The sequence below is a fragment of the Pleurodeles waltl genome, chromosome 7 (genome assembly GCF_031143425.1).
Source record: "Pleurodeles waltl isolate 20211129_DDA chromosome 7, aPleWal1.hap1.20221129, whole genome shotgun sequence".
In the NCBI taxonomy this organism is placed as follows: domain Eukaryota; kingdom Metazoa; phylum Chordata; class Amphibia; order Caudata; family Salamandridae; genus Pleurodeles; species Pleurodeles waltl.
This window is the reverse complement of record NC_090446.1, coordinates 602,161,577-602,187,392: the sequence shown is the minus strand read 5'-3', so window position 1 is coordinate 602,187,392 and position 25,816 is coordinate 602,161,577. Positions and strand designations below refer to the sequence as shown.

Sequence of the window (25,816 nt, the reverse complement as noted above, 5' to 3'; positions counted from 1 at the left end):
GTTCCTGTCTTGGGTGTCATATGTGTCCTCTGTAGAGGGACTGTTTTAGCTTTCATTCTTACTATCCTATTTGATTGTTTGCCTTAAAGGATTCTAAATTTCATTTGACCCTGTGTGCTGTTTCCCTCATTCGGTCAAAATTATCCTTCCTAGTCATTGCATTTATTTTCTCCACTTTTCACTTAATTGTGGCTTTTAATCATTTATCTCTAAGTTCTGTGTCCTGTCTGACATACTTTTTCACAGAACACTATTTTATGTGATACTTCTCAGCCTCAATATTTAAATGTAGAGAAACCCAGATATAGTTGTTCTTGGGTGCAAGTTTATTGCTAGTGGAGCACTGCCAAGCACAATTAATGTCTACACCAAGATTCTACAATGAGTAGCTTGTGAGCTACTTGTAGGTTTTCAGATACATGTAAGCAGCTCTTCTGTGTGTAGGCCAGCCTACTAAATTAGAAGCTTTTGCTTGTTTGACTGTACATCAAAATTGCAAATCTTGTATTTGAAACGAAATTTTGTGTATTTCACAACTCATAAGCTAATGTTCAGAGAAAAACGTTTGAATTTGCAATAGATATTTAAAGCTGATATCGGAGTAATAAATCATGTGGCTTTGGGGAGGGTTACTACTTATATCATAATCTAGGTGCCAGAGGAATTGCAGCTATGACTGTTAAGTAGTACCTATGTAGAGGCATTTCACATTGGCAAAGATTTTTTTTACATTACTGCTGGCAACTGTGCCAGACGCACTTAGGCAATCACTGCTGGTGATCGTGCATATAATGGCCAGTAATGTAATCTTGCCTTATGTGGTCACTATTAAAACATTAATAATGTTTGCAGCTCAGGACCATTTTCATTCAATATAAATAGTTGTTACTACAGAAAAGGCTGGTAACGTCTGGTCTACACAGAAGCATAATTTAAGATAATCCACACAATGTTCTCTTGCAACATACCTAATACATATAGGCATGTTTGAACCTATATAATCCTTTGGAACAAATACTTACCAACACTCTGTCCAGTTTTGCTGGAGGTTTCAAAGAGTTCAGCTTTGATCTCTACAGAGAACAATTTGTTAGCAGCAATCAAAAGTTCAAAACAACTTTACACAACACATGCAAAGTTATATTTTAAAACTGGCTAGGAATAATGGGACAAATGGGCTGTATAACTTAGGTGTATTGCCATAAGGATTAGTCAAACAGGAAAACAGACACTTTCTTTTCAGATCAACCTCAAATTGTTCTTTAAATACTTGCTCCCAAATTAACCAAATTCCCTCTTTATCTTACAAATAGATGTGGAAATGTTTTACAAACAGCTAGAGGGAAGTGAAAAAATAGGGTTAGCCCCCTCTAGGTCAAGGTAACACTATCCACTATTAAAAGGTACATCATGCTTATGGGACAGAGTATCTAGAAAGCAGCTGCTGAACTAATTACCAGATATAAAGATCAAGTATGAGCTCTGTTTGGGTACAGATCTACAATTTGAGACTGCAGATGTGCAGAAGTTGGTATCACTGTGTGACAGACAAAGCTCATGACTTAAGACCATGCCTATTCTCTGCGACTAGAGTTGGGTAGTTGTGTTTAATAAAGTCAGACTGTGGACAGTGATCAGAACCTGGCTGCAGCTGGACTGTATAGGTGGGTGATATGTGTGAAACAATGCACAAAAACATTCTAACCTCATGTGTGCAGTGCAGAGGAGCTGCTTGGGAAAGACTGGCAGCAAAGTTAGGCTCACAAATACTTACAGACATGGAGGGGAGGCGGCAGTAACATAGTACTGTCATGTCACTGCAACCTCAGCACTAACTGAGCAGGAAGTTATAGACATAGAACATACCTTCAGCAAAATCTTGAACATCATGAAAGTCTACCTGCCGTCGGCTTTTGTCACTCTCAACCAGGTCACTCTTTGTCCCACATAAATAAATACGGCAATGCTACGAAGAGAGAAGAACAAGCTGAGCCTAGGATACTCTCCCCCTCTGCTGCTCTCTCTCCAAGTGCTCAGGGTAAGCACCTGCACAGAGAGAAACAGATCAAACCATACATCTAAGTCTGACCCTATGTCCCAACTTACCTCCTCACAGCTCTTCAGTTCATTCACCCAAAATTTGACACGCTGGAAACTGCTGCTGTCTGTGAGATCTGTAACAGGTAGCATACTGTAAGCAGATATGCAGTTACTGGGCAGCAGCAGAACTACAACCAGTCAAAGCACAGTATCAGCAACGATACAGGGAATAACGGGGAAGGAGTAAAATAAAAACGTAAAGGTATTTTATAGTACACAACCACCACAAATTCTGCTCCCTCTGTTTAAACAGTAACTGTAGAACAACCATAGTAATATGTAGTGGCATTACAGCTAGTAACACAGTACCAGCAGTGCTACCATAATGAAACAAAACAATAATTAGAAGTAGGAGCGTGTTCATGGAAGAACGTTTGAATGAATCGCAACCACTTGTGATTGCTTGTTCCTGCATTCTAGCCCACTGTTATTCTCCCACTAGGCCACTCTAGAAAGAGACAAACCACATGCAAATTAGTCTTGGTGCTGTTCCAAAAGAAACAGTTCACTCTGAACTGCCAGGTCAGGTCCACTCAAACAAAGAACACCGGGCAGGAGATTACCTACATAAACCTCATCAGTAAAGTACAGCTTGTGTCCTGTGGCAAAATGAGCACGGAATGCATGTCTGGACATACCCATCATTCTTAAGGTGTCTACTAACAATAATATGACAGGGGTGTTTGAATCAGTCTCATCCACTGGTGACTGGTCAAGCCAGGATCCATTCCAATTGATGCCCAAACTGACAAATATGCCAAGACATGGTCCCTGTCTAGAATGGCACAATGAGTGAAAATGTACTGGAATACGGGTTCAAGTTATTGCTAGTGGCTACGATCAGTTCAGGCATTCCTTCCAACACAATCTTGTTTTCTAGAACGGAGCATTCATAGCAGACATCACAGCATCAGCAATAATGTGCAACAAGCAGAGTTTTATCTGGGCTGGGAAATTAGTAAGAACGGACAACATAGCTACAGCTGTAAGATTAGTTACTTTTTCCAGCTTGAGACTCAGGCAATAACAGTTATAAATACTTTACATTTTAACAACAAACATATTTATCCTAAACAGAAGTTCAGAATTCTTGAAAATTAAGTTAAAGTTGTTTGTACTACAACCATTAAGCATACTTAAAGGTAAAACTTTGGATGTGGATTTCTATTTCCATAAAATATTCACTTTTCCATAGCAAACTAGCCTGCATCTTGTTGAACATGAATCTGTCATCTAACTAAATCTTTGTGTTCCAATCCTAGCTGTGCAATACTGCTTCATAATTAAGACCCTCAACACGTATTCTGACACTTTCTAAAAGATACAAGGGAGATTCATCTGCATATTTCATACATACTACCAACATACCCAACAAAAAGGTATCCAAACATTTTACAATAGCCAAAATGATGACCTGACCAAAAAACGTAAGATTTTAGCTGGTTTCTGGAACCATACAGAGTTGTTCTCTCAAACAAACACACGCAGCCATTACAGATAATTCTAGCCCAAACAGGGGAAATCCTTCCCTTCCTGATCTAGTTATGTGTAGGTTAGAAACTTCCAGAAGCAAATTATCTTTAGACCAAACTTTATTTGCGGACGTAAGGGGATTGTCTATTTTTTTTAAGGTAACATGGTGCCGCGCAAAAGGCGGCTTCATGCACAGTTGGAAGAACTTTGAAGTACACTTGTGCTTATAAAGGAAGCCAGTGCAGCCTGCCAGGTGTGATATTAACTCATCCACAAAGTGATGTTATTACATTTTGTGGCAAACAGTCCTGGATACCTCTCTAAGTAGACTCACCTGTATTTCAGTTCCAGACAAGTGATATGTTATATTAAATACAGAACCTTAATTGTCTCTGGCCGTTTCATTCCTCAGTAAAGAACCGGCAAGATATTTAACTTCTGTAGCTAATTCGCCTTTTTCTAATTGTTTAACTTGGAAAATAGATAAAGGAAGCCATATAAGAGCTAGAGATGGAGCTACTCTTATTTAACAGGGGCTTCATTACTACTGAATAAAACTGCAGCCCTGTATACAGTGAAGACAGATAGTTCAAAAGTCTTACAGTATCACACTCCTGGTCAGCATGTTTGATGCCAGATGAAGATCATTAGGAACCACACTAGTTAATGAGCTACAGTTATCAATAATATTTAGTTGGTAATGAGAAAAAAGCTTGGTCAACACCACAGAGCTGCCGTACACATAGATGTGATGAGAAGTGTGTGGACACACAAACAGGGTACTCCATCCACAAACAAGATCAGAAACGTTTGCACTTGCAACAGGTGCCTGCCATGGAGACAAAGGGACATCCCATAAACAGAAGAAACAACTGGGTCCCATGGGCTGTCGGAGGCCATACAAACTGGTGGCACACAAATACTACAGGAAGAGCAATGTCAAATAAGTATATCACTTAACCCAAATAACAAAAATCGTTAGTATGTAGCTAGGCTCAGTAGTGTGAAACATCACCTCTTTCCTATAATATCATGTCTGACAACTTTTATTACAGACTTATCACTAAGCAGCGAAATAAACCACCTGCTATACATATTTAGGAGCCTAGCTCTACATAACTTACCAAAGCACACAACAGCAGCTCTTGCTCCACGGTAGTAAATGCGACTCATGGCCTCATATCGCTCAGAGCCGGCTGTGTCCTGAATAGATTAAAAGAATAAATTATATGCAGGAAATTTTTAGGTACTTTACAATGCAGGACTTTACCGCACCAGTAAGTTGTCTTTTTTTTCGTAATGTCAAACATTTGTTTATGAATATATATATATATATATATATATATATATATATATATATAAAAATACACACATATATATATTATATTTCTTTCACAAAAAATATAGTTTTTAGAGTTTGGGGATGGGCAAGGGTTCAGGGGTGGAGGTAAGAGGACTATATAAAGAACTGACTCTACTAGATGGACTCACCAAAGAATATAAATATGTTTCCACTACAATGCTCCGGCACCCGCCTTCCTCAGGTAGTACAAGATAGTTTGCTCAGTGCACAGCTGACAATACTGGATTTTCATCATGAGTGAAGATTCCATTTTAAATGTATAGTATGTGCGGTCCTGAGATATGTAGTAATCAGGTGGAATTGTCAGTGAATTTTAGTCCATCTGGGTGCGTTGGTTTTAAATGGTAGGTACATCCAGAGGTTTTCTCTGGAGTCCAATAGTTCTTCCTTTGAGACATGTTCCACAGGAATAATTTCAGCTAGCAAATGGTCTACAAGGTGAAAATGACTGACTACAGGGAAGTAGCCAAAACGGCTAAGATTGCGGTCTTGCTCTAAATATACTTTCGCCGACTGACTCTCATCCCTCCTCATCTTGCCTGACAGAGCGCTAACTGCGATATTGGCACTGGGGAATTTTCCACAACCAAGGCAGTGTTGTGGCCATACCGGATCCCGGGTAAGGCTGTCATTGGTCCTCCAGGACTTATTTGTGAGATTCTGCACCTCTGCCATTGGCGCTCAGGGGAACCGTGTTTGTGGTGGCAGTCCTTCACTTCCTGGGAACTAGACCATGCGTGGCAGGCCTTCGGGAGACGCATCGCTGTTCTGGGATCACGCCGCCTTACACCCGCACGGGCTCCTGGGTCGGCCCTTGCCTGTGGTTGGCCTTGGTCTGATGGGAGGCACGTGTGGCGGCACTGTGTATTGAAGGGGGAACCCAGGGGCCCTTCTGGCAGCAGTGAAGAAGGCCCCTGGGTAATTTAAGGGAGGTGCAATAATACAGCTGCGCACGGGCGGGTGCATATGATGAAGGGAGAGGTCTCATCCTGGCAGACGCAACACAGCGAAAGGAGATGTGCCTGTGTGCTACCAGTCCCATTCTGCCATGCTGTCCTGGCCCACTGGGAAAATCTCAATACACTGGAAGGGGGGGACTACACCCGGACTGACTGAAAGGAGGACTACTCTACTAAGATATTGTGATCCTATCGGCATCTGGTACTGAATGACTCTTACATCCGTGACAGAACTGGAGGCACTGGAGAATTGGTTGGGAGGATCGAGCCCTGCGTCTGGTTGCTTACTTGCCCGGCTTTGTGCTCCTACGCTGGGGAGCGCCACCCCTCCCCCCCCCCACTTTTTCAGGGGGTGCCTCTGGCCTATCGACACTGGCTGCTAGTGCCTCCCAGGGGCAAGTGGGTCAGTGCCTGTGTGGTTCATCTGGCAATCCCTGGCCGTGGCCTTGCCCAGTCCTGCGTTGCCTGCCTTTCCTGATGCAGGCTTCAACTCTGTTGGGACATGATAAACCCCCAGCTCTGAAGAGAGCGCCAACCAAGATAAACCCATACACCACCCGAATGCCGGATACTAAATGGGCTGCCGGACTTCTCCCTCTGAATACGCTCATCAGTCCCCCACAGACCTAGCAACCGTCCTTAAGACCATTTAGGAACCTAGAGTGGCAGTGGATTCTAAAGGCGACAGCATCCGCAGTGATCTCTCCATCCTGCAGCAGGATCTATGCAAAGTTGCAGAAAGCGTGACGGAAATGAAACCTGGATTTCGACAGCAGACAAAGAGGTGGTGACCCTCAAACACCAGGTCTCCAAACTGATATGCACAACTGCCCTGGAGGAAAGGGTGGAAGAGGGTGAAATTTGATCCAGAAGTAACAACCTGAGCCTTATTTGGTTTCCAGAAGAGGTGGAGACCTCTGAGGTGGATGGCTTCTTGGGGACTGGTTCCAAACTTGAGTCCCGATAGACAAACTCTCCAGTTGTTTTGTGGTGGAGCAGGCATGCTGTGCCCTCACAAAGAAACCACCATTTGCTGTCCCCCTGCCCTGTAATAGCTTAATCATCAACCATCGGGATTGTGGTGCTATCCTCTGAGAGGTCTGAAATCACCAAGACTTGAAATACCTCAACACCAAAACCCTGATCTTTCCGAACCACACCTACGTAGTCCTGAGGCGTTCAATCAATCAATCAATCAATCAATCAATCAGGAATTTGTAAAGCGCACTACTCACCGGTGAGGGTCTCAAGGCACTGAGGTGGTTTTGGGGGGGGGGGGGTAATGTGCTGCTACTGCTCGAACAGCCAGGTCTTGAGAAGTCACAGGTGGGTGAGAAGAGTGTTCCACGTCTTGGCGGTGAGGTGTGAGAATTATCTAATGCCAGTTGTAGTTCTGCGGATGTGTGGGACGGTTGCGAGGGCAAGGAGAGCTGTCTGTTGAGGTATTCTGGTCCGGTGTTGTGCAGTGCTTTTTGAGTGTGGGTGAGGAGTTTGAAGGTGATTCTCTTGTTGACTGGGAACCAGTGCATGCCTCTCATATGGCCTGTGATGTGGCGGTGGATGTCCAGGATGAGGTGTGCGGAGGCGTTCTAGATGCGTTGCAGCATCTTCTGGAGCGTTGCCGCTCATTTGTGGTAAAGCAGAAACTTTGTGCCCTGAAGGTCCAATATATGCTTCTCTTTCTGGTGCACTTTAAAGTAATCTTTAATTAGTTGACTTACTTTTTTGATACCCCAGAACAGGCTTGCGAATTTGCGACAGAACAGCAACTGTTGCAAAAGCTGGAAGCCTGGCAGAATCGGGGTGCATCCCCTGCATCATCAACCCCCCAACCCGAATGCCCCCGAAAACGACATACCCATTCCCAGAAGAGTCAAACGACAGGAGTCCCCGGGCACCCCATCTGTTGAGGCATCCCAGGAGCTGTAGATCAAGAGGCAGACCCGGCTCTTTTTCAGACACTAGAAAGCATGCCTGACTCACTGACCTGAGACTTCTTGGAAACCACACATTGAACTATACTTCTTAATGCTATGTCGTACTCTCTGACAAGCATGCCCTCTCCTCGGGGAGGTGCTGCTTCTTGTGTGGTTGGGTGGGGGGGAGGGGTTGTCTCATTACTGTTTAAACTATTATGATGTCTCATGTTCCACGCCTTTGATTTTGCTGTCAGGCACCAATATCCTCTTTATGGGCGACTGGAAACCGCAATCAGGTGTTTCCCCTGAACTAGTTGTAGTGTTTTAGGTTTACTTCTTGGAGAACAGATGTTTTGTGGTTGGAAGTATGGGGTAGGGAGGGATTTGGGTGGTGGGGGAATGCTGTAGTGGGTTTCATTAGGTTGTATTTCTTCCAGGCACACATCATGAGCACAAGTGTCCCTAATCACGTGTTACACTATGTGACGATGCTCCCCGGCCTGCCCCGCTTCCTTGGGACCTTCCACAGCCCCCACCCTTTCTCAGACCTCTCCACAGATGGTTAGAGTTGTCTTCTGGAATGTGAACAGTCGTCTAGACCGTATCAAGAGGTCAGCGGTATCGCAACAGATCAAGCGATATAGACTGGATGTGGTCCTTCTCAAGGAGACACTCAGATTGACCTGTCCTTTCCTCTGCCGGTTTGGATATGACTGCATCTTTCATGCTGGCTTCTTTAGGGGTTCAGGAGGGGTGGATATTCCCTTACATAGATTATTCCCCCGGGCAGTCTCCACGTCCCATGTAGACCCCTACGGGAGATATATTGGGGCTTAGGCTCATCTGGAAGCCAGGCAATATACTTTTGTTTCACTCTACGTCCCCAGCAGCTCTTACAATCGCCCCCACAGACAATCTAGTCTCTGGTGGTGGCCCTCCCCTTAGAGACAAGCTTGATAGGCACGGACCTTAATGTGGTCCATGACCCCCGCACAGGAGACATCCGATGACACACACCTGGGCCGGGTGGTGTGCTCCACTCACTTGAAGTCCTGGGTGGATTCCGTGGCACGTAGATGCGTGGAATCCCTCACAGCGATTCTATAAACACACACATCTGTGGTGCGCAAAACTGAATTCAATATTGACCTGCTCTGGCTCCAGATGTGACCTACTGCCACTGCAACCTGTCCGAATTTTGCCGCAAGTCATTTTGGACTATGACGCCTCCACCTAGAATGGAGGACTCAGCTGAGTTCCCTAGATCCGCTCTAGCGCTTTAATGCGTGGCACCTGATGGACCAAGAATGTACTGACTTTGTGGAAAAGGAACCTCGGGCTTTCTTTAAGATCAAACATGGATCAGTGTCCTCTGCTAGGTGCTTGTGAGCAAACCAACCCTGATAGGTCTGCTTAAAGGATATGTGTTGAGGAAGGAGCAACAGCAGACGGCGCAAGTGGCAGTTATAGAGAACCAGATACTTAATTTGGAGCAACTGGCCTATAGTTGGGACTCGTGAAAGGCAGAGCGATGACTGTAACAAGTCTCTCTGGAAGAGGCCAAGCAGTGCTGGAGAGCGTAGACACAGCAGGTGTAGGAGTACAAGGATAGATCCAGCAAACTACTCTGTGGCTGGCGACTAATAGTATCTCCAATTCAGGACTCAGCCAGGACCCTCTGTAAGGAATTACATGCGATTGCACAGGTTATTGTGGCCTACTATCAAAGCCTATAAGCAGCGCTACTGGCCCCCGCCTGAGGTTGAATACCAACTAATCCAGGATCTCACAATGCCCTCTATTCCTGACTCACTGGCCCGGGAACTCAATCAACATATCACAGCGGAGGGGGTAGGCTTGGCCCTAGCTGTCCTCAAATCGGGCAAGACACCCAATCCTGACAGGTTCCCCATTGAAATCTTTAAGGGATTTCATACCCATCTGATACCCCATCTTCTGGCCCTCTGCACAAAGGCATCGAACAGAGGCTCTTTTCCCCTGGATTTAGACAATGCCACGATTGTGGTTATAACAAAGGCAGACTAGTCCGTGGACCACTACTCTTCCTACCGGCTCATCTCACTTATTAATGTAGACATCAAGCTCTTTGTAAAAGCCTTAACAAATAGGCTGAGTCTGACACTGTACTACTTACTACATTCAGACCAGTGTGGGTTTAGGCTAGGCAGGAGCACCTGATTTTGCATTCGGAGGGTACAGCTGGCCCTCTCCCAGCCGAATCACTTGAACAAACCCTTGGCTCTCCTTATTGATTTTCAAAAGGCGTTCAACAAGGTTTCATGGTCATTTTTGGGGACTGTACTCCAAGGAGCTGGTTTTCGTTCCTACTTTCGTAGTCTAGTGGAACTCCTGTGCAATGCACCTGCCGCCTAAGTCTGTGTTAACGGGGTCCTTTCCTGGCCATTTCCAATCCTCAGGGGCACTCGTCTGGGTGGCCCTCTATCCCCTTTCCTGTTTGCCCTTGCCATGGAGCCTCTGGTGTGCCTGATTGGGTGTGATACTCTGATTCAGGGGTGGCGGTGGGAGAGCAGCGTTGAGGACTGCATTGCTCTTTATGCAGATTATGTTCTGCTTGTTCTCTGTGACCCCCGGTGTTTGGGTCCCAGATGCCTTGAGATCCTCCTGCGGGTTAATATAGGCAAATTGTTCATAGTGTGTGTAGCGGAAGACGCTGCCGAACAGCTCTTGTGCCTTGGGGTGTCTGTGCAGTGAAACTCCTTCAAGTATCTTGGGATACAAATCACCTACATCACAGACCTCGCCTGGTCCCTCAATCTTCAACCCATTGCATTAATGTTAGATAGAGACTGCACAAGTGGAGGTGCCTGGCACTAAATCTGATGGGACGCACTGCAGTTTTCAAAATGATCTGTCTTCCTTGATATCTATATGTTCTAGCAAACTTCCCTCAACCGATTCCCTAGACATGGTGTTGGTCATTGACCTCGAAGATGACGGCCATATTTTGAGTGGGGGGGGGGGGGGTTTGGGGCTCACGGAGAGGCCTTTGCAAGAAAGTATCCATTTGACGGAGGCTTTGGGATGACTGACATGTACGGGTATTTTCTTGCTGTGCACCTGGTCCCGATAAATAAGTAGTTTACAGGGGCAGGGATGATCCTGCAGTAGGAAGCTGGTTCTATATATGTTATATGAAAATGAGATATAGTGTGCACAGAGTCCAGGGGCTCCCCAGAGGCTAAAGTAGATAATAATAATGCTCTCTTTTGTGTTAGTGTGGTCGAGGAGTTAGGCTTATCAGAGGGAAGTGCAAAGCTTTTGTTGTACACACTCAATGACTAACTCCAGGCCAATGGTTTTTATATATCAAAAATATATTTTGTTACTTTATTTCTAGAACCACAAGATTCAAGTTGCAGGTAAGTACCTTTGCAAGTAAGTATCCAACATATGAATCCATTCCACTTTGTATAGATTTGTAAAGTTATACAGTTTTCAAATGAATAGCAATGACCTGTTTTAAAAGTTGGCAGTGCAATTTTCAGAAACAGTTCTAGGGGGGAAGAAAAATGTTAGTATGGTTTTGAGTTAAGTACAAGATTTACAGCTCCAGTCTCCAGGGGTTAGGATGTCCACAGGTTGGGGTTCAAGTTTTCTCCAAATACCCACCACCAGCAACGCAGGGCTGGCTGGGTGCAGAGGTCAGAGTTCACTTCGATTTAACATGGGCTCCTCTGGAGAATGGGGGCACTCTGAATCAGGACTGTTTGCAGGTAAGTACCTGTGTCTTCGAAAGGCAGACCTGGGGGGGGATTAGAGAAGTACGGGGCCACAGGTCAGCACCAAACATACACCCTCAGTGGCGATGGGTGGCCGGCTGCAGGGTGCAAGCATAGCATCAGGCTCCCAATGCTTTCCTATAAGGGATCCCGGGGGTCACAAAGATATTGCGGTTGAAGTCCAGGGGGTCGGCACCAGGAAACCAAAGGCTAGACAAGGATGAGGGTCGCCTGCTGGAGGTTGTGGCACCGAAGGTCGAATTACCCAAGGCCAGGGGTCAGCAGGTACTGGGTTACCTTTTGGCATCAGGAATCTTCGTCTGGTTCAGTCGCGGTCAGGGGGGTCCTCCGTATTCAGGACTTGTTGTGTTGTAAAGGAGGGGTCAACCCAGGGTAGGCACTTGCTCAGAATCGCCTGGGGAGCAGCTCTTGTCGGTTAGGCCACCTGGATATGAGCCTTGGGCGTTGGGTGCAGAGTGGGCAGGACTCGCAGATCCGGGGTGGTGCTGGAGTCCTTGGGTGGACTTTCACCCACAGGGTAGCTGTCCACGGGAGTTCTTGGTCCTCTGTGATGGAGGCAGTCCCCTGGAGGTTTTTCAGAGGCCACTAGCCCTGCAGGATGCGTCGCCTTCTTTTTGCAAGGCTTCGAAAGCTGGAGAGAGGTCGGTAGGGCTGCGGCCAAGTCAGTTTGTGTCTTCAGTCTTCTCTGCTGGGGGTCAGCTCGGCAGTCCTTTTTCATTGGTCTTTCATCTTGCGAGGTTGCCAGGAATCTGACGAGTTAGGTTCAGGGGAGCAGTTAAATCCTGGATTTAGGGGCATTACAGGGGACAGAGGGAGGAAGCCAATGGCTACTGTCCCAGAGGGTGCCCACTCCCTTTTGGGAGGGGGCGGGGGGGTGGGGGGGAGAAGGGGACACAGACCTAACCCTATTGGTCCCTGTCCTCCAAACTAAGATGTAGGATTTTGCAAGGAGGGGGGGAGGCGGGGCTCAGTTCTGAACACCTTAGGAGTGGTCCTAGCTGAGGTGGTCATTCCTCCTTGTTTTCCCTAGTTTTCCTGCCGGACTTGCTGCCAAAAGTGGGGGTTTGTGCAGGGGTGGCCAACTCCACTAGCTGGAGTGCCCTGGGGCACTGTAACAAGAGGACTGTTGAGGCTCACCACCAGGTGTTGCAGTTCTTGCAGGGGGAGGTGTGAAGCACCACCAACCAGTGTAGTCTTTGTTTCTGGCCACAGAGAGCACAAAGGCTCTCACCCCATGTGGTCAGAAACTCATCTGGGAGTGGCAGGCTGGCACAGACTGGCCATTCTAGTACTAGCAGTTTGGCTAACATACTGGGGGCATCTCTAAGATGCCCTCTGGGTGCATTTTCCAATAAATCCAACACTGGCATCAGTGTGGGTTTACTGTGCTGAGAAGTTTGATACCAAACTTCCCAGTATTCAGTGAAGCCTTTATAAAGCTGTTAAGTTCATAATGACAAACTCCCAGTTCATATAAACAATATGGGCACACTGCACTTACAATGTCTAAGAATGGACATTGTCACTGTAGGGCAGTGGTCTCCAAACCTTTTAAAAAGTAGCCCACCAGCACACACAAGCTGCAATGGAAGTATGCATGTGCTTGGAGAGGGGTCCTCCAGGGTGGCATAATACAAGCTGCAGCCCTTGAGGACCTTGCCTGGCCAAAGGGCCCTTGGTACCATGGGTACCTTTTACAAGGGACTCAACTATGTGCCAGAGGTGTGCATATTGTGGGAACAATAGTACAGTGTTTGAGAAAGAACAGGGGTGCTGGGGCCAGGTTAGCAGGATCCCAGCACACACTCAGTAAGTTGGCATCAATATCAGGCAAAAGGTGGGGGGTAACCATGCCAATAAGGGCACTTTCCTAAACCTGTATACAGTCTTGAACTGCACATTATGGGCCTTGATGGTCTTCTTAGCCTGTTCTATGACAATCCGCTACCCCCCCGATATGCCCTCCTGTACCCAGGTGACACTACTTAGTTGGAAAGCGGCCCTAAGCTATATTCACTGAAACCGAAGTATTACAGGCAGGATGCCGCAATGGAGGGGCACCTGGCTCCAGCAGGTGTCTAATCTCCAGGGGTTTCCCCAATGGGACAAAATAACAATTACTTATGTTGGGGATGTAGGAAAGTACCCTCTTTTTGGCATGGTTACCCCCATTTGTTGCCTGCTGTCAGTGTGTTTGTGACTGTGTTCACTGGGATCCTGCTAACCAGGACCCCAGTGACCCTGCTCTCTCCCTCTCAATTTGGTTATTCCTGACTTTGTACACCCCACAATTGGCACACTGGTGCCCCCATGTAAGTCCCTAGTATATGCTACCTAGGTACCCACAGCACTGGGGCACCAGGGGTTCCCCATGGGCTGCAGCATATAATATGTCACCCTTGGGAGCCCATACAAAATGTGCCTGCAGGCCTGCCATTGCAGCCTGCGTGAATAGGTACATGCACCCTTTCACTACAGGTCACTGTACCAGGTCGCTGTAAGTTACCCATATGGCAGGCCCCCCAAGCCCACAGGGCAGGGTCAGGTACCTGTGTGTGAGGGCACCCCTGCATGAACAGAAGTGCCCCCATAAACTCCAGCTCCATTTTCCTGGAGTTTGTGAGTGCGGGGAAGCTATTTTACCCGTGTACTGGACATAGGTCACTACCTCTGTCCAGCTACACATGTTAACTCTGAACCTGGACATGTGTGGTATCAAACATGTCAGAATCATACCCCAATGCTGTTGCCACTATTGGTTGTATGATTCCATGCACTCTGGGGGCTCCTTAGAGGACCCCCAGCTTTGCTTCTACTAGTTTGCAGGGATTTCCCGGGCAGTCCGCGCTGCTGTTGCTTCTACTAGTTTGCAGGGATTTCCTGGGCAGTCCGCGCTGCTGCCATCCTACAGACAGGTTTCTGCCCTCCTGCTGCTTGACCAGCTCAAGCCCAAGAAGGCAGAACAAAGGGTTTCCTCTGGGAGAGGGAGGCAACACCCTTTCCCTTTGGAAATAGGTGTTACATGGCTTGGGAGGGGTAGCCTCCCCAAGCCACTGGTATGTTTTTAGGGGCACATTTGGTGCCTTCCTTGCTTAAACCAGTTTACATCAGTCCAGGGACCATGGGTCTCTGTTCTGGCTCGAAACTGGACAATGGAAAGGGGGTACCTACTCCCCTCTCCATCAGCACCCCAGGTGTTGTGCCCAGACCTCCTGCAGGTGGCCACTTGATTTTGCCATCTTGAATCCAAGATGGGCAGAGGCCTCTGGGAGCATCGGAGTGTCCAGGGCAGGCAGGTGGCATCACAGCCCCTCCTGATAGGTGGTCACCCGGCTAGGAGACCAATCCCCCTTTCTGGGCTATTTAGGGTCGCCCTCTTGAGTGGGTCCTCAGATTCGACTTGTAAGATTCCAGCAGGACTCCTCTGCAATGTTTACATCGACTTCTGGCTACTGGAACTGCAACTGGACTTCACAGGAACCTACAATCTGCAGCTCCAGCAACGACTACGCACAGCAACATAGTTTCTCCGGCTCCTTCCAGCAACTGCAGCATTTCCCTAGCTGTGGATCCTCTGAGGGCGGTAATCTGCAACAAGAAGCAAGAAGGAATTTCCCTTCGAGGGAAGGAGTCACTCCTCTCCATGCGCAGGCACAAACTGCAACGACGACCAGCTGCGTGGATCTCCTCTCCTCCAGAGCTGCGTGGATCCTGCTTCACGGGTGGTGGTCTGGAGTAGTCCCCTTGGTCCTCTCTACCAGCTGTCCAACTTTGGAGATGGTAGGCCCTTGCCTCTCCACACAGGACAGTACCCCTGTGCACCGTGTCTCTTGCAGCTACCAAGGTTTGTTGGCATCTCCTCAAGGTATCTTCAGGCTTCATGTAGCCCTAGACCCCAGCACTCTGCTCTACAATGCACAGTCCTCTGTGTACTTCTCCTGCGACGTAGGACTCCTTCCTAGGTGTGCTGTGTGGGCCTCACCTCGACTCCTGTGCTTGCTGTCTGTGGGTCGCCTGCGGGGGCTGCCTCCTCTTCCTGTGACTCTACTCACTGCTGATGGTCACCTGGGACTCCCCTCCATGGGTTGAGTCCTCCTGGATCTTGCAGGTCCCCGGCAGCCCCACATTTCTTCTTCCCCCGACATCTGCCTTTGTTATCCACATTTGCCTTTGCCAAGGCTTGTTGATGGTTTTTACACACCACTGACTGACTGCAAACCTTCTTCTGACATGGGACGTCGACTGCATCACTTCAGGAACTCTTCAGCTGCTCCAGTGCTGCACTGCTGACTGTCTTCATCCCCCGTCGACCTGGTGCTCCATCCACAGACTGGTAGGTAGTGGCTCCTGCTACCACCTGACACTCCAATGTGAACTGGACTTGGTCCCCTTCTTTTCCAGGTCTTCCTCTACCAGGATCCACCTTTGGTTTCTTCCAGTCTTGTCTGGCTCTTGCATTATCTTTTTCTGAATTCCTTTTGGTGGGTTTGTGGAAAACCAGGTACTTACCTCTATTCTGGTCGCTGGGGAGCACTCTGGTACTTACCTTTTGGGGTTCCTAGTTCCTCCAGCTCCCCTCTACCGATTCCACTTCATTGAGTGGGGGCCCAGCTTTCATGGTTTGGTCCACCCTAGGGCCTTCAGTACTTACGATTGCTTTTACGGGTTTTTATAGCCTTTTATGCTAATTCCTGACTTCTACACACCAGGCCAGCTTCCTACAGGGGATGTCCACAGAGGAGTTTTGATGTCCTTTCAAGAGTTGCAGGACCAAAACTGCCTCGACTACACACAATTCTTCCAATATCTTCAATTACGTCATGCTTTGCATGTCTACCTCTCGGTGGATAACCAGGTCCCCAAATTTAGTCATCTTGAAGCAAAGTTGTTGATGGGGCGATTGGGCAAGGGAGCCATTGCCATGATATACTGCTCCTTGATGATTGGTGTAACTCATCACTGTTAAAAGTGCCCCTTTGGTACGGTCACCCACCAACTTTCAGCCTATCTGATGCTAACTTGACTGAGTGTGTGTTGGGATCCTACTAACCAGGCCCCAGCATCTCTGTTCCTTACCCAAACTGTACCATTGCTTCCACAACTGGCACACAGCTAAGTACCTTGTAAAAGATACCAGAGGTACCAAGGGCTCTGTGGCCAAATGAGGGTCCACAAGGGCTGCAGCATGTATTATGCCACCCTAAAGGATCCCTCACCAAACCCATGCACACGGCCATTGCAGCTTGTGTGAACTGGTGGGGAGAAAAAGGAAAGTTGACATGATACACATCCCTGGTAGTCACGCCTACAAAACACTGCCTATGGCATGGGTGAGTCACCCCTCTAGCAGCCTTACAGCTCTAAGGCAGAGTGCACCATACCACAGATGAGGGCATAGCTGCATGAGCAATATGCTCCTACAGTGTCCAAGTCCATTCTCAGACATTGTAAGTGCAGTGTGGCCAGAGTGAGTACCTGGGCTGGGAGTTGTCATTACAAACTCTACAGCTCCATGATGGCTTCACTGAAGACTGGGACGTTTGGTATCAAACTTCTCAGCTCAATAAACCCACACTGATGCCAGTGTTGGATTTATTGGAAAATGCACACAAAAGGCATCTTAGAGATGCCCCCTGTATTTCACCTAACTCTCTAGTGTGAGGCTGACCGGTCTGTGCCAGCCTGCCACTAACAGACAAGCTTCTGATGCCATGGGGTTAGAGACTTTGTGCTCTCGGGTCAGGGACAAAGCTTGCTCTGGGTGGAGGTGCTTCACACCTTTCCCCTGCAAGAACAGCAACACTTGGCGGTGGCCCTCAAAGGCTCCTGCGTTTTATTTTGCTGCCTGAGGGCACTCCAGTTAGTGGAGATGCCCGCCCCCTGGATCAGGCCCCACTTTTGGCTGCAGGTCCAGTGGGAAAATTAGTAAGCACCAGGAGGCATGTCCCCTAGGGTGAACCCCTCCTGGCAGAATCCTACCTCTTGTTTTGGAGGCTGTTAGCCAATAGGGCTAGGAATGTGCCCCCCTCCCAAAGGGAGTGGGCATGGAAATTGTGTAGCCACCCTCAGGGTCAGTAGCCATTGGCTACTGCCCTCTGTAACACCCCTAAATCTAGTATTTAGGGGCACCCCTGAACCTTGCTCTTCAGATTCCTGGCGACCTTAAATAAGAAGAAGGACTGAAGAGCCGCAACAGCAGATAAGACTCCAAATGACAACTGACTTTTCCCCAGCCCTACCGGCCTGTCTGCAGCTTCAAGACCCCTACAACAAAAAAGTGACATTTCCTGCAGAACCAGAAACCTTTACACACCCCCAGAGGATTGCCTGCCTACCCAAGGGCCAAAATCTCCCAGAGACAGCGGCCCAGTCTACAAAGAATCCTCCAAAAAGGACTCCAGACCCTCCCGGATCCGGGAGCCCACAGCGCAAGTCCAGGTGGCTCATCGGTCCAGAGAAGGTCCCCAGGCGATTCCAACCTTGAGTCCACCCTGGGTTGACCCCTCCTGACCAGCATGACGACGCCTGCAGCCTAAATCCAGAGGACCTCTCCTGACTGTGACCGGCTCCGGTGAAGATTTCCAGATGCCTAAAAGTACACCTACACCCGCACTCGCCTGGCCTTGGGGAACCCAACCGATGGTCCAGCAACGTCCAGTGGACTCTCTTCTTACCTGTCCAGCCGTTAGTCTTTTTCAGCCGACCCCCTGGACCAAGCCTGTACCATCTTTGTGACCCTTGGGTTCCTCCTTTGAAAAGCATTGGGCTCCCGAAGCGGGGTTTGCACCATGCACCCGGCTGCCCCTGTACCACTGAGGGTGTGTGTGTTTGGTACTGATGTGGCCCACCTGGTGCTGAACTAAAGCCCTCAGGTCTGTGCCCTGAAGTCATGGCCCTTACCTGCAGGCTGTTTCTTTCTAAGTGCTCCCCAGTCTCCATAGGATTCCATTGGGAGCCCAACACCAACTTTGACCTCTGTACCCAGCCGGCCCTGTATTGCTGGTGTTGCACCCTTGGTGTTGTCCTAAACTTTGCCCCGTGGATACCTTAACCCCCAAAGACTAGGATTGTAAATCGAGTACTTACCTGAAAACTGTGTTGTTACTTTTTCTCCACTAGGACTGCATTGCTTTCTATAAGAAATTGCACTGTGTCTACTTTTGAAATTGAAACGTATTACTTACCTGAACTGTTTTATCTGTAAATTCCAAACAAAGTGCATTTGATACTCGAAAGTGATGCATTCTTGAAACTCTACTTACCTACAACAAAGGTCCTTTTGGTTCTAGAAATAAAGTAACAAATTATATTTTTGATCCATAAACAATGGCCTGGAGTTAGTCATAGAGTGTGCCTAATTTCTTGACTCTGTATGTACAACAAATGCTTAGCACTATGCTCAAATAAGCCTAACTGCTCGACTACACTACCACAAAAGAGAACATTAGTATTATCTACTTTAGCCTCTGTTAATCCTCTGGAGAACCCCTCGACTCTGTACACACTATAATTCATTTTGATATAGTATATACAGAGCCAGCTTCCTACAGCAGGATCATCCCTGCCCCTGTAAACTACTCATTTATCGGGGCCAGGTGTGCAGCAAGATAATACCTGTACATGTCAGTCACCCCAAAGCCTCCGTCAAATGGATACTTTCTCGCAAAGGCCACTCAATGAGCTCCAAGCCCTCCAAACACCCACCCCATACCCCCACCCAAAAGACGGCCGTCATCTTTGAGGTCAATGACCACAGCCATGTCTAGGGAATCAGTTGAGGGAAGTTTTCTAGAACATACAGATAACAATGAAGATAAATCATTTTGAAAACTGCAGTGCGTCCCATCGGATTCAGCAGCAGGCACCTCCACTTGTGCAGTCTCTATCTAATGTTGACACAAGGGATTGAAGACTGAGGGACCAGGCCAGGTCTGTGATGCAGGTGATGTGTATCCCAAGGTACTTGAAGGAGTTTCACTGCACAGAGACCCCAGGGCACCAGAGCTGTTCGGCAGCATCTTCCGCAACAGGCACTAGGAGTGATTTACCTATATTACCCGCAAACTGGAGGCTTCCTCCTGTAGGCGGAGGATCTCAAGGCATCTGGGGCCCGAACACTGGGGGTCACCAAGAACAAGCACAACATCATCTGCATAAAGAGCAGTGCAGTACTTTGGCCTCTGTAAAGCCTCTGGGGAGCCACTGGACTCTGTGCACATTATTCCTTACAGAACCAGCTTCCCACAATTACTGCCTCCATCTCAGGAACAGGTGGGAGGGCTTGGTGAGCGAATTGGATGACGACAATTGGAGAGAAGCATGCTTGGCCCTGAGAAAACTGGTGATTTAATCATGGCTTTGGATGGTGCAAATCAACTACCTGTATGCAATAGATGTGACTTCCCAGCAACTGCAGCAGGTGAGCATGTGGCGCAGGCTACACATGCAAGATGTTCCCTCTCTGCGTCTGACTTTTCAATATAGTCTGGTCTTGCCCTGCTCTAGCATCCTTTAGGAACGAGATGGAGCGGGAGATTTCCGAGGTGCTGGCCCACCATGTTGACTTGGGTCCTTGTGAGGCCCTATTTGGTCTTCTAGAAGCGGCCGGAGGACAGAGATCTGAAAGAGCTTTCATAGGACTGGCCTCCCCGGTAGCCAAGCATGGAATTGCCCGCACATGGAACCCCCTTCTCTGGTATTGTGGAAGAAGGGGGTGGACTGGTGTGCAAACAGGAGAAACCCTTTTATGAAGTGTGGTGATGCCCCCAAAAGCATGAAAATGTGTGGGGTAGGTGGTAGGCATACCAATGTGATGATGTTGCTATTTATTAAAGTGAATATTATGTACTATGGTCTGATGTGAAAACGATGTTTCTTGAATGTCGGTGGAAGCTGCCACAACTGTTAAACCTAATAAAAATGGGGTTATTAAAAAATAATTGGCTATAAGCTAGTCATGTTTCTTATTAATCACTGCTTATTTGAGGTTACTCAATCGTGTACAGAGGTCAGTTCCTGTTTGGCTTATTTGTATTTTATGTTGTTGTTTTTTTTTTTTTAGAGCTGTGGCACTGACTCACTTAAATAATAAATGTGTATTGACATGTAAGAAGCGGTCTTATGCCTTTGGTTCTTCTTGTAACAGAACTGTTTACCAATGTTTGTAAAAGGTATGCACTTTTCTTATGAGTTCATATAATAGTTATACATTTTTATATATAAATTACTTCTTCTCACAAAAATTGTGGAGTTTTTAAGAGTTTAGTGATGGGTGGGTTAAGTGGTAGGAAGGAAGTCTTAGGGTTTAGGGATGGGTAAAGCGTAGCAAGTGGTTTCTAGAGTTCAGGGGGTAAGGGTTAAAGGTAATAAGGGTTTTTAGGGTTCATTGGATGGGTAGGGATTTTTTTTAAGGGATGGGAAGAGGAATTTTCATTATTATTTTCTTTTTAAAATGGGGGAAGGGGTTAAACTATAAAATAAAGGAATACCACAGATTTTGTTTGGTTAAGTACAACAATGTAATATAATGTGTTGTATATGTCAATATGATGTATTACATGCGTACTACGTGGTAAAGGCAAGCATGGTAAAGAATGATTTTCATAATATATTATGCAATTCTTACTTAGTCTCAATAAACTGAGTTATACAGTGGAAAAATGAGTATGTCCTACTGAAGCATGTTAAAAACGTAACAGTGGCGCATAAGAACCCGCACCAAAGATACACCAAGCATAGGCGCATACCATGAACAAGGCACATGAGTGCTACGATGTTAAGTCATGCCCTTGTACACAATAGTGTTGGAAACAAATCCCTTATGAACAAATGAATTCACACATGCATTGATTTCGGACTCCTGCTTGCTTTGAGTGAGGTTTGCATAGTTCATTAAATGCACCGGACGTTCGCAACAGATTCCTACCCCTTTATATTGTTTAGAACACAGGTCTCATACTTCTTCTAGAAGATACTTCATCTCAAGGAAAATCATTTTGAGCTACTAACACATTTTATTCCTGTATAATATATCCACATGTATTAACAATACACAAGGGACTATCCAAAACTATCAGGTGGGTTGCCAGCAGAAATTTCAGAAAAAGTATTATTAATTGAAAAAGCCTTCACATGACTAATGTGTGACCAGCCAAAGCAGCACACACCCTCTGCAACAAAGGACATACCCACAGCAATACCTCTTCACACCTCACCGTGAATTAATCAACTGTGACCTTTAAAGATGCAACCATTATCTCTCTTCAACAATGTATCAGTTTCTGAAGATTAACATGTTTTGAATCAAATACTTCTAATTTAGGTAAACAAAATTATTTCTCCATATTTGTTATGTGGCTGATAGGTTGAGAGTGGATATGTATGATCATGTTGCAGGCCCCTTAAGCCAACTCAGTGTATGTTGTGGTCTTAGCATGAGGCCCCTTGATTGTTTTGGCTGGCAGAAACCCCAGGGGTCTTGAAAAGTAGCTCTGTCTTCTTTAATGTGCATAAATCCTCTAAACTATGTAATGAGCTAAGCTGCACTTTGAAGAGCTACTTCAAGAGTGCTGGTGAGTTACCGGTAGCTCTCGAGCTACTTGTTGGAGACCTATGGCCTACAGAAACAGTTTTTTCACATTTTACCCTCATTTATTTTTGTAACAATATGGCTTGTGATTTAGATGCAAAACGTCTACATTCAACTGCTTGCACATTTTGAAATGAGATTAGTTTGTTTACACTTATCACAAAGATATTCACCAGTTCACACAAAGAAATACTTTGGCAGAAAGCAAAAAATACTTTGACAGAAAAACTGCACAAAATTATGTCAGCTATGATTTCCCTTCTACCAGTTTACTTTTACCAAAACATTTACTAGGCAGGGCTCTTTACAGGGTGTGTGATGAGTGTAGGAGCAGAAACCGGCTCTTTAAGGTAGCAGTGTTTAAGAGCCCATCCTGGGGGTGAGGAAGAAGTAGAAGTCTTCCTTAGATAGAGGGCAACTGGTGATTGAAATTGGTTAGTCTGATTAGTTGAATGGCTGCATGCACAAATGAAAGCAAGCTGTTATGAACAGAAAGCTGAAGAGCCCACTTCAAATCTCAAGGTATGACTCTTTTGTTCTCCTGTGGTACCCCCCCATCTCTCCCCCACTCCCATTTCCTCCAAGACCTGTGGGATTTCAAGGTCCTTCAGAATGATAACCGTGAAGCTTCTTTCACTGACCTCAGGGGTGTATAGTGTACTGGATGTTGATGCAGAGCAGGACAACTTGGATAAGAGCAGTAACTGAGCTGGGATCCCAATCAGCATAAAGACAGGAGACAAAGCCATAGAGCTGCTTCAGTGGTTGCAGGTCCCTGTCTCTTATTTTCTTTGTCTGGCCTTTACTCCTCTAGCACAATATATGGTTGAGGATGCCAAGATTGTGGTGATGTAGGAACCTGGGCCACAATGTATGTCCGCTGCTAGGTTATATACGAGTGGAAGAGAATGGGAATTACGCACATGTGAGGAACACACATTCCGTAGTGTGAGCCCTGTGTCACTCTGGAGGATGCAAATAAGGATCAGTTTAACAGAGTATATATACTTCTACTGCGCATCATGTACACTATTACGTGCAGTTCACACAAAAACACACACACACACACACACACAGCCCTCTAAAAGCTATAAATCTGAGATTTAATGTAGTCCCATTTCTTTGTCTCCCTCTAGATACTGGAGGTACCATGTGATGTCCATTCACCCAGGAGGTACACCTTAGCTGGTCATCTCATCTTAAACCAGTATCTATTCCCAATTGCTAGTGATAAACTGCACACCTGCACCATTGCTGCTTTTGCGCTTAATAACCCTTCCACTGAACCTCTCTTTCAGAAACTATGGACTGGTTACCGCATCAGTAAACATCATGCTTGCTTCTTTCAGGAAAACATTTTGTAACATAATCAAGTGCTTTGATTGACCCATGTTCTACACAAAACCATAGATGTGGCACAGGAATTGGCATTAGGATCACTGGACCTTGAAAAGGCTTTTAATACAGTTGAATGGAGATACCTAATGGCTGTGCTGCAGGGAATGGGGTGTCTCTCCAAATTATGTGCCTGGGTCTGCTTAGTTTATACTGAGCCCATAGCATGAGTTCAGGTGGGTGGTGAGCTCTCAGATTCCTGGGTGGTTGGCAGGGAAAGTAGACAAGGATGTCCTCTTTCGCCACTCGTTTTTAATTTAGCAGTAGAGCTGTTGGCCTTGCTGTTGCGTAGGAAGCTAACTACCTGGGGGATTCGGGCGGGTCTTTCTAACCACATTATTTTGCTCTATGCAGATGACGCACTGGTGTACCTTAGGTCGCCAGGTGAGTTGGTTCCCCTGATACTGCGGCTGCTGTTGGAGTTCGGGGTCGCCTCGGGTTTGCAAATGAATGCACATAAGCCACTTCTGTTCCCTCTGGGTGCACTCTGTGATATACCCCAGGATGTCTTGCCTGTGGTGGGACTTTGTTAGGAATTAGAGAGCTTTTGGTATTTAGGCATTTGGGTTCCTCACATTGTGACTGCCCATGAGACACTCACTGTGGGGAGAGGTGTGTGGGTCTGGAACGCTCGGTTATGTCCTGGAACAGATCGCCCTTGTCTGTAATGGGTAGGGCAGCGGTCGCTAAGATGGTGTTCCTGCTGCGTTGTCTTTACTTGGTGCAGAACTTGTCGTTTCCACTGGCCCCTCGGTTATTTGCTCAACTGGATAGTCTGCTGATTTCATTAGTTTGGGCTGGACGCAGCAGCAGGGTGGCCTTGTCCACGCTGCAGAAAGATCTGGAGGAAGGTAGGTTGGCTATCCCAGATGCCCGGCTATTTAATTATGCTGCACACTTGCAGCATGCTGCGAAGTGACTGGTAGAGTCAGATATTTGGGAAAAGCGACTTTTTGAGGGCATAATGTGCACAGATACACTAGCGAGGATTCGAATAAGAGGTGGTCGTTCGGAGGGAGCAATCCCTTTACCTGTTTATAATACCGCAATGATCTGGGAACAGGCAGTCAAGAAGTTACTTTGTCGTGCTACATTTGACAGGGAGCTGTAGGTGTGAGACTTAGCTCCGTTCCGTGACACTGAAGACCACATATCTATAGAACAATGGAGAGCAGGTTGATGTCTAGTTGTTGGGAATTTATTTCTTAATGAGACGTTCCTTTCCTTCCCTTTCCGGAGGTGCAGGACACATTTGGATTGGGCCTGGTCCAATTCCTGTACTATGCAAAACTTCAAAGTGCTGTAAGGCAGGTTTGGCGAGATTTTCCACCTCTAAGGTGTTGGGTGGGTTGATAAACTGGGGGAATGGAGACCTTTAAATACCTTATTTTATAGGGCACTTCGGGAGGATATGCCTAGTCCACCCTAAGCGGCATAGCAGGCGTGGGAGCGGGAGCTGAGGGAACCGGTGGGCTAAGACGTTGTCGTTGGTGCACACCGTCTCATGCAAAAATAAATTAAAACTCCTACACTTTCATTTTGTACACCACACTAATGTCACACCTTATTTTAACAAGACTGAAATAGCTAGGGGGCCGGGTGGACTCGCTGCAGTGAAAGACATGCATCCTTTCTACACCGGCATGGTCCTGTGTGGGGGTGCAGCTGTTCTGGAGGGGGGTGGTCCCTAAGATTGTAGAGGCTATGGGCCTGGGTATTGCACTGACACCATGGACATATATACTTGGGGTTGAGGTGCGACCAAGGGGGGTGGAAGATCCCATGCAAATTAACACAGATGGCCCTTGTATTGGCTAAATGCACGATGGCCATAGGATGGATGAGCTCCTTTGGTTGATTGCTGGTTGTGGGATCCCTGGAAGTGGGGAGTGGCGGAAGAACAACATATGAGGTTGGCGCGCACCGATGAGGGTGCACCTGCCGATCTGATGGCGTGGGGACAATTGTTGGAGCGCTTTATTGATGCCTGGAACTAGAGTTCTGAGACCAGTACAAACACTGAAGACTGATAAATGGATTTAACTTAAGAGTTGAATTATTGTGACGACCAGCTGTGCTTATCTCAAAATATTAGTATGTCCCGAATGTTCACGATTTGGTTACATTATTGAATTATTACATGCTGGGGAATACTAGGAGACTCCTCATGACAAGTGAATTTTGACATGCACTTATGACTGTGTAAGTCTCTCTCCAAGGAGGGCACTGTAGAGGGA

At 46.8% G+C, this 25,816-nt stretch overlaps 2 protein-coding genes across 5 annotated transcripts in view; one reads left to right on the top strand and one right to left on the bottom strand.

The window, feature by feature from the left end:
• PRELID1 (PRELI domain containing 1) overlaps positions 1–25,816 on the top strand; it is a 232,218-nt gene that overhangs the window by 111,739 nt on the left and 94,663 nt on the right. The window lies entirely within an intron of this gene.
• Positions 1–25,816, bottom strand: part of RAB24 (RAB24, member RAS oncogene family) — an 80,006-nt gene that overhangs the window by 11,568 nt on the left and 42,622 nt on the right. For 3 of the 4 annotated variants that reach the window (XM_069244512.1, XM_069244515.1, XM_069244514.1), the window contains exons 4-7: positions 4,698–4,776; positions 2,107–2,174; positions 1,867–1,966; positions 1,023–1,073 (exon numbers count right to left, since the gene is read on the bottom strand). In XM_069244512.1, the coding sequence (XP_069100613.1) occupies positions 1,023–1,073; positions 1,867–1,966; positions 2,107–2,174; positions 4,698–4,776 (298 nt within the window). The remainder of the gene's footprint in view (positions 1–1,022; positions 1,074–1,866; positions 1,967–2,106; positions 2,175–4,697; positions 4,777–25,816) is intronic. The other variant, XM_069244516.1, reaches the window with a different exon arrangement.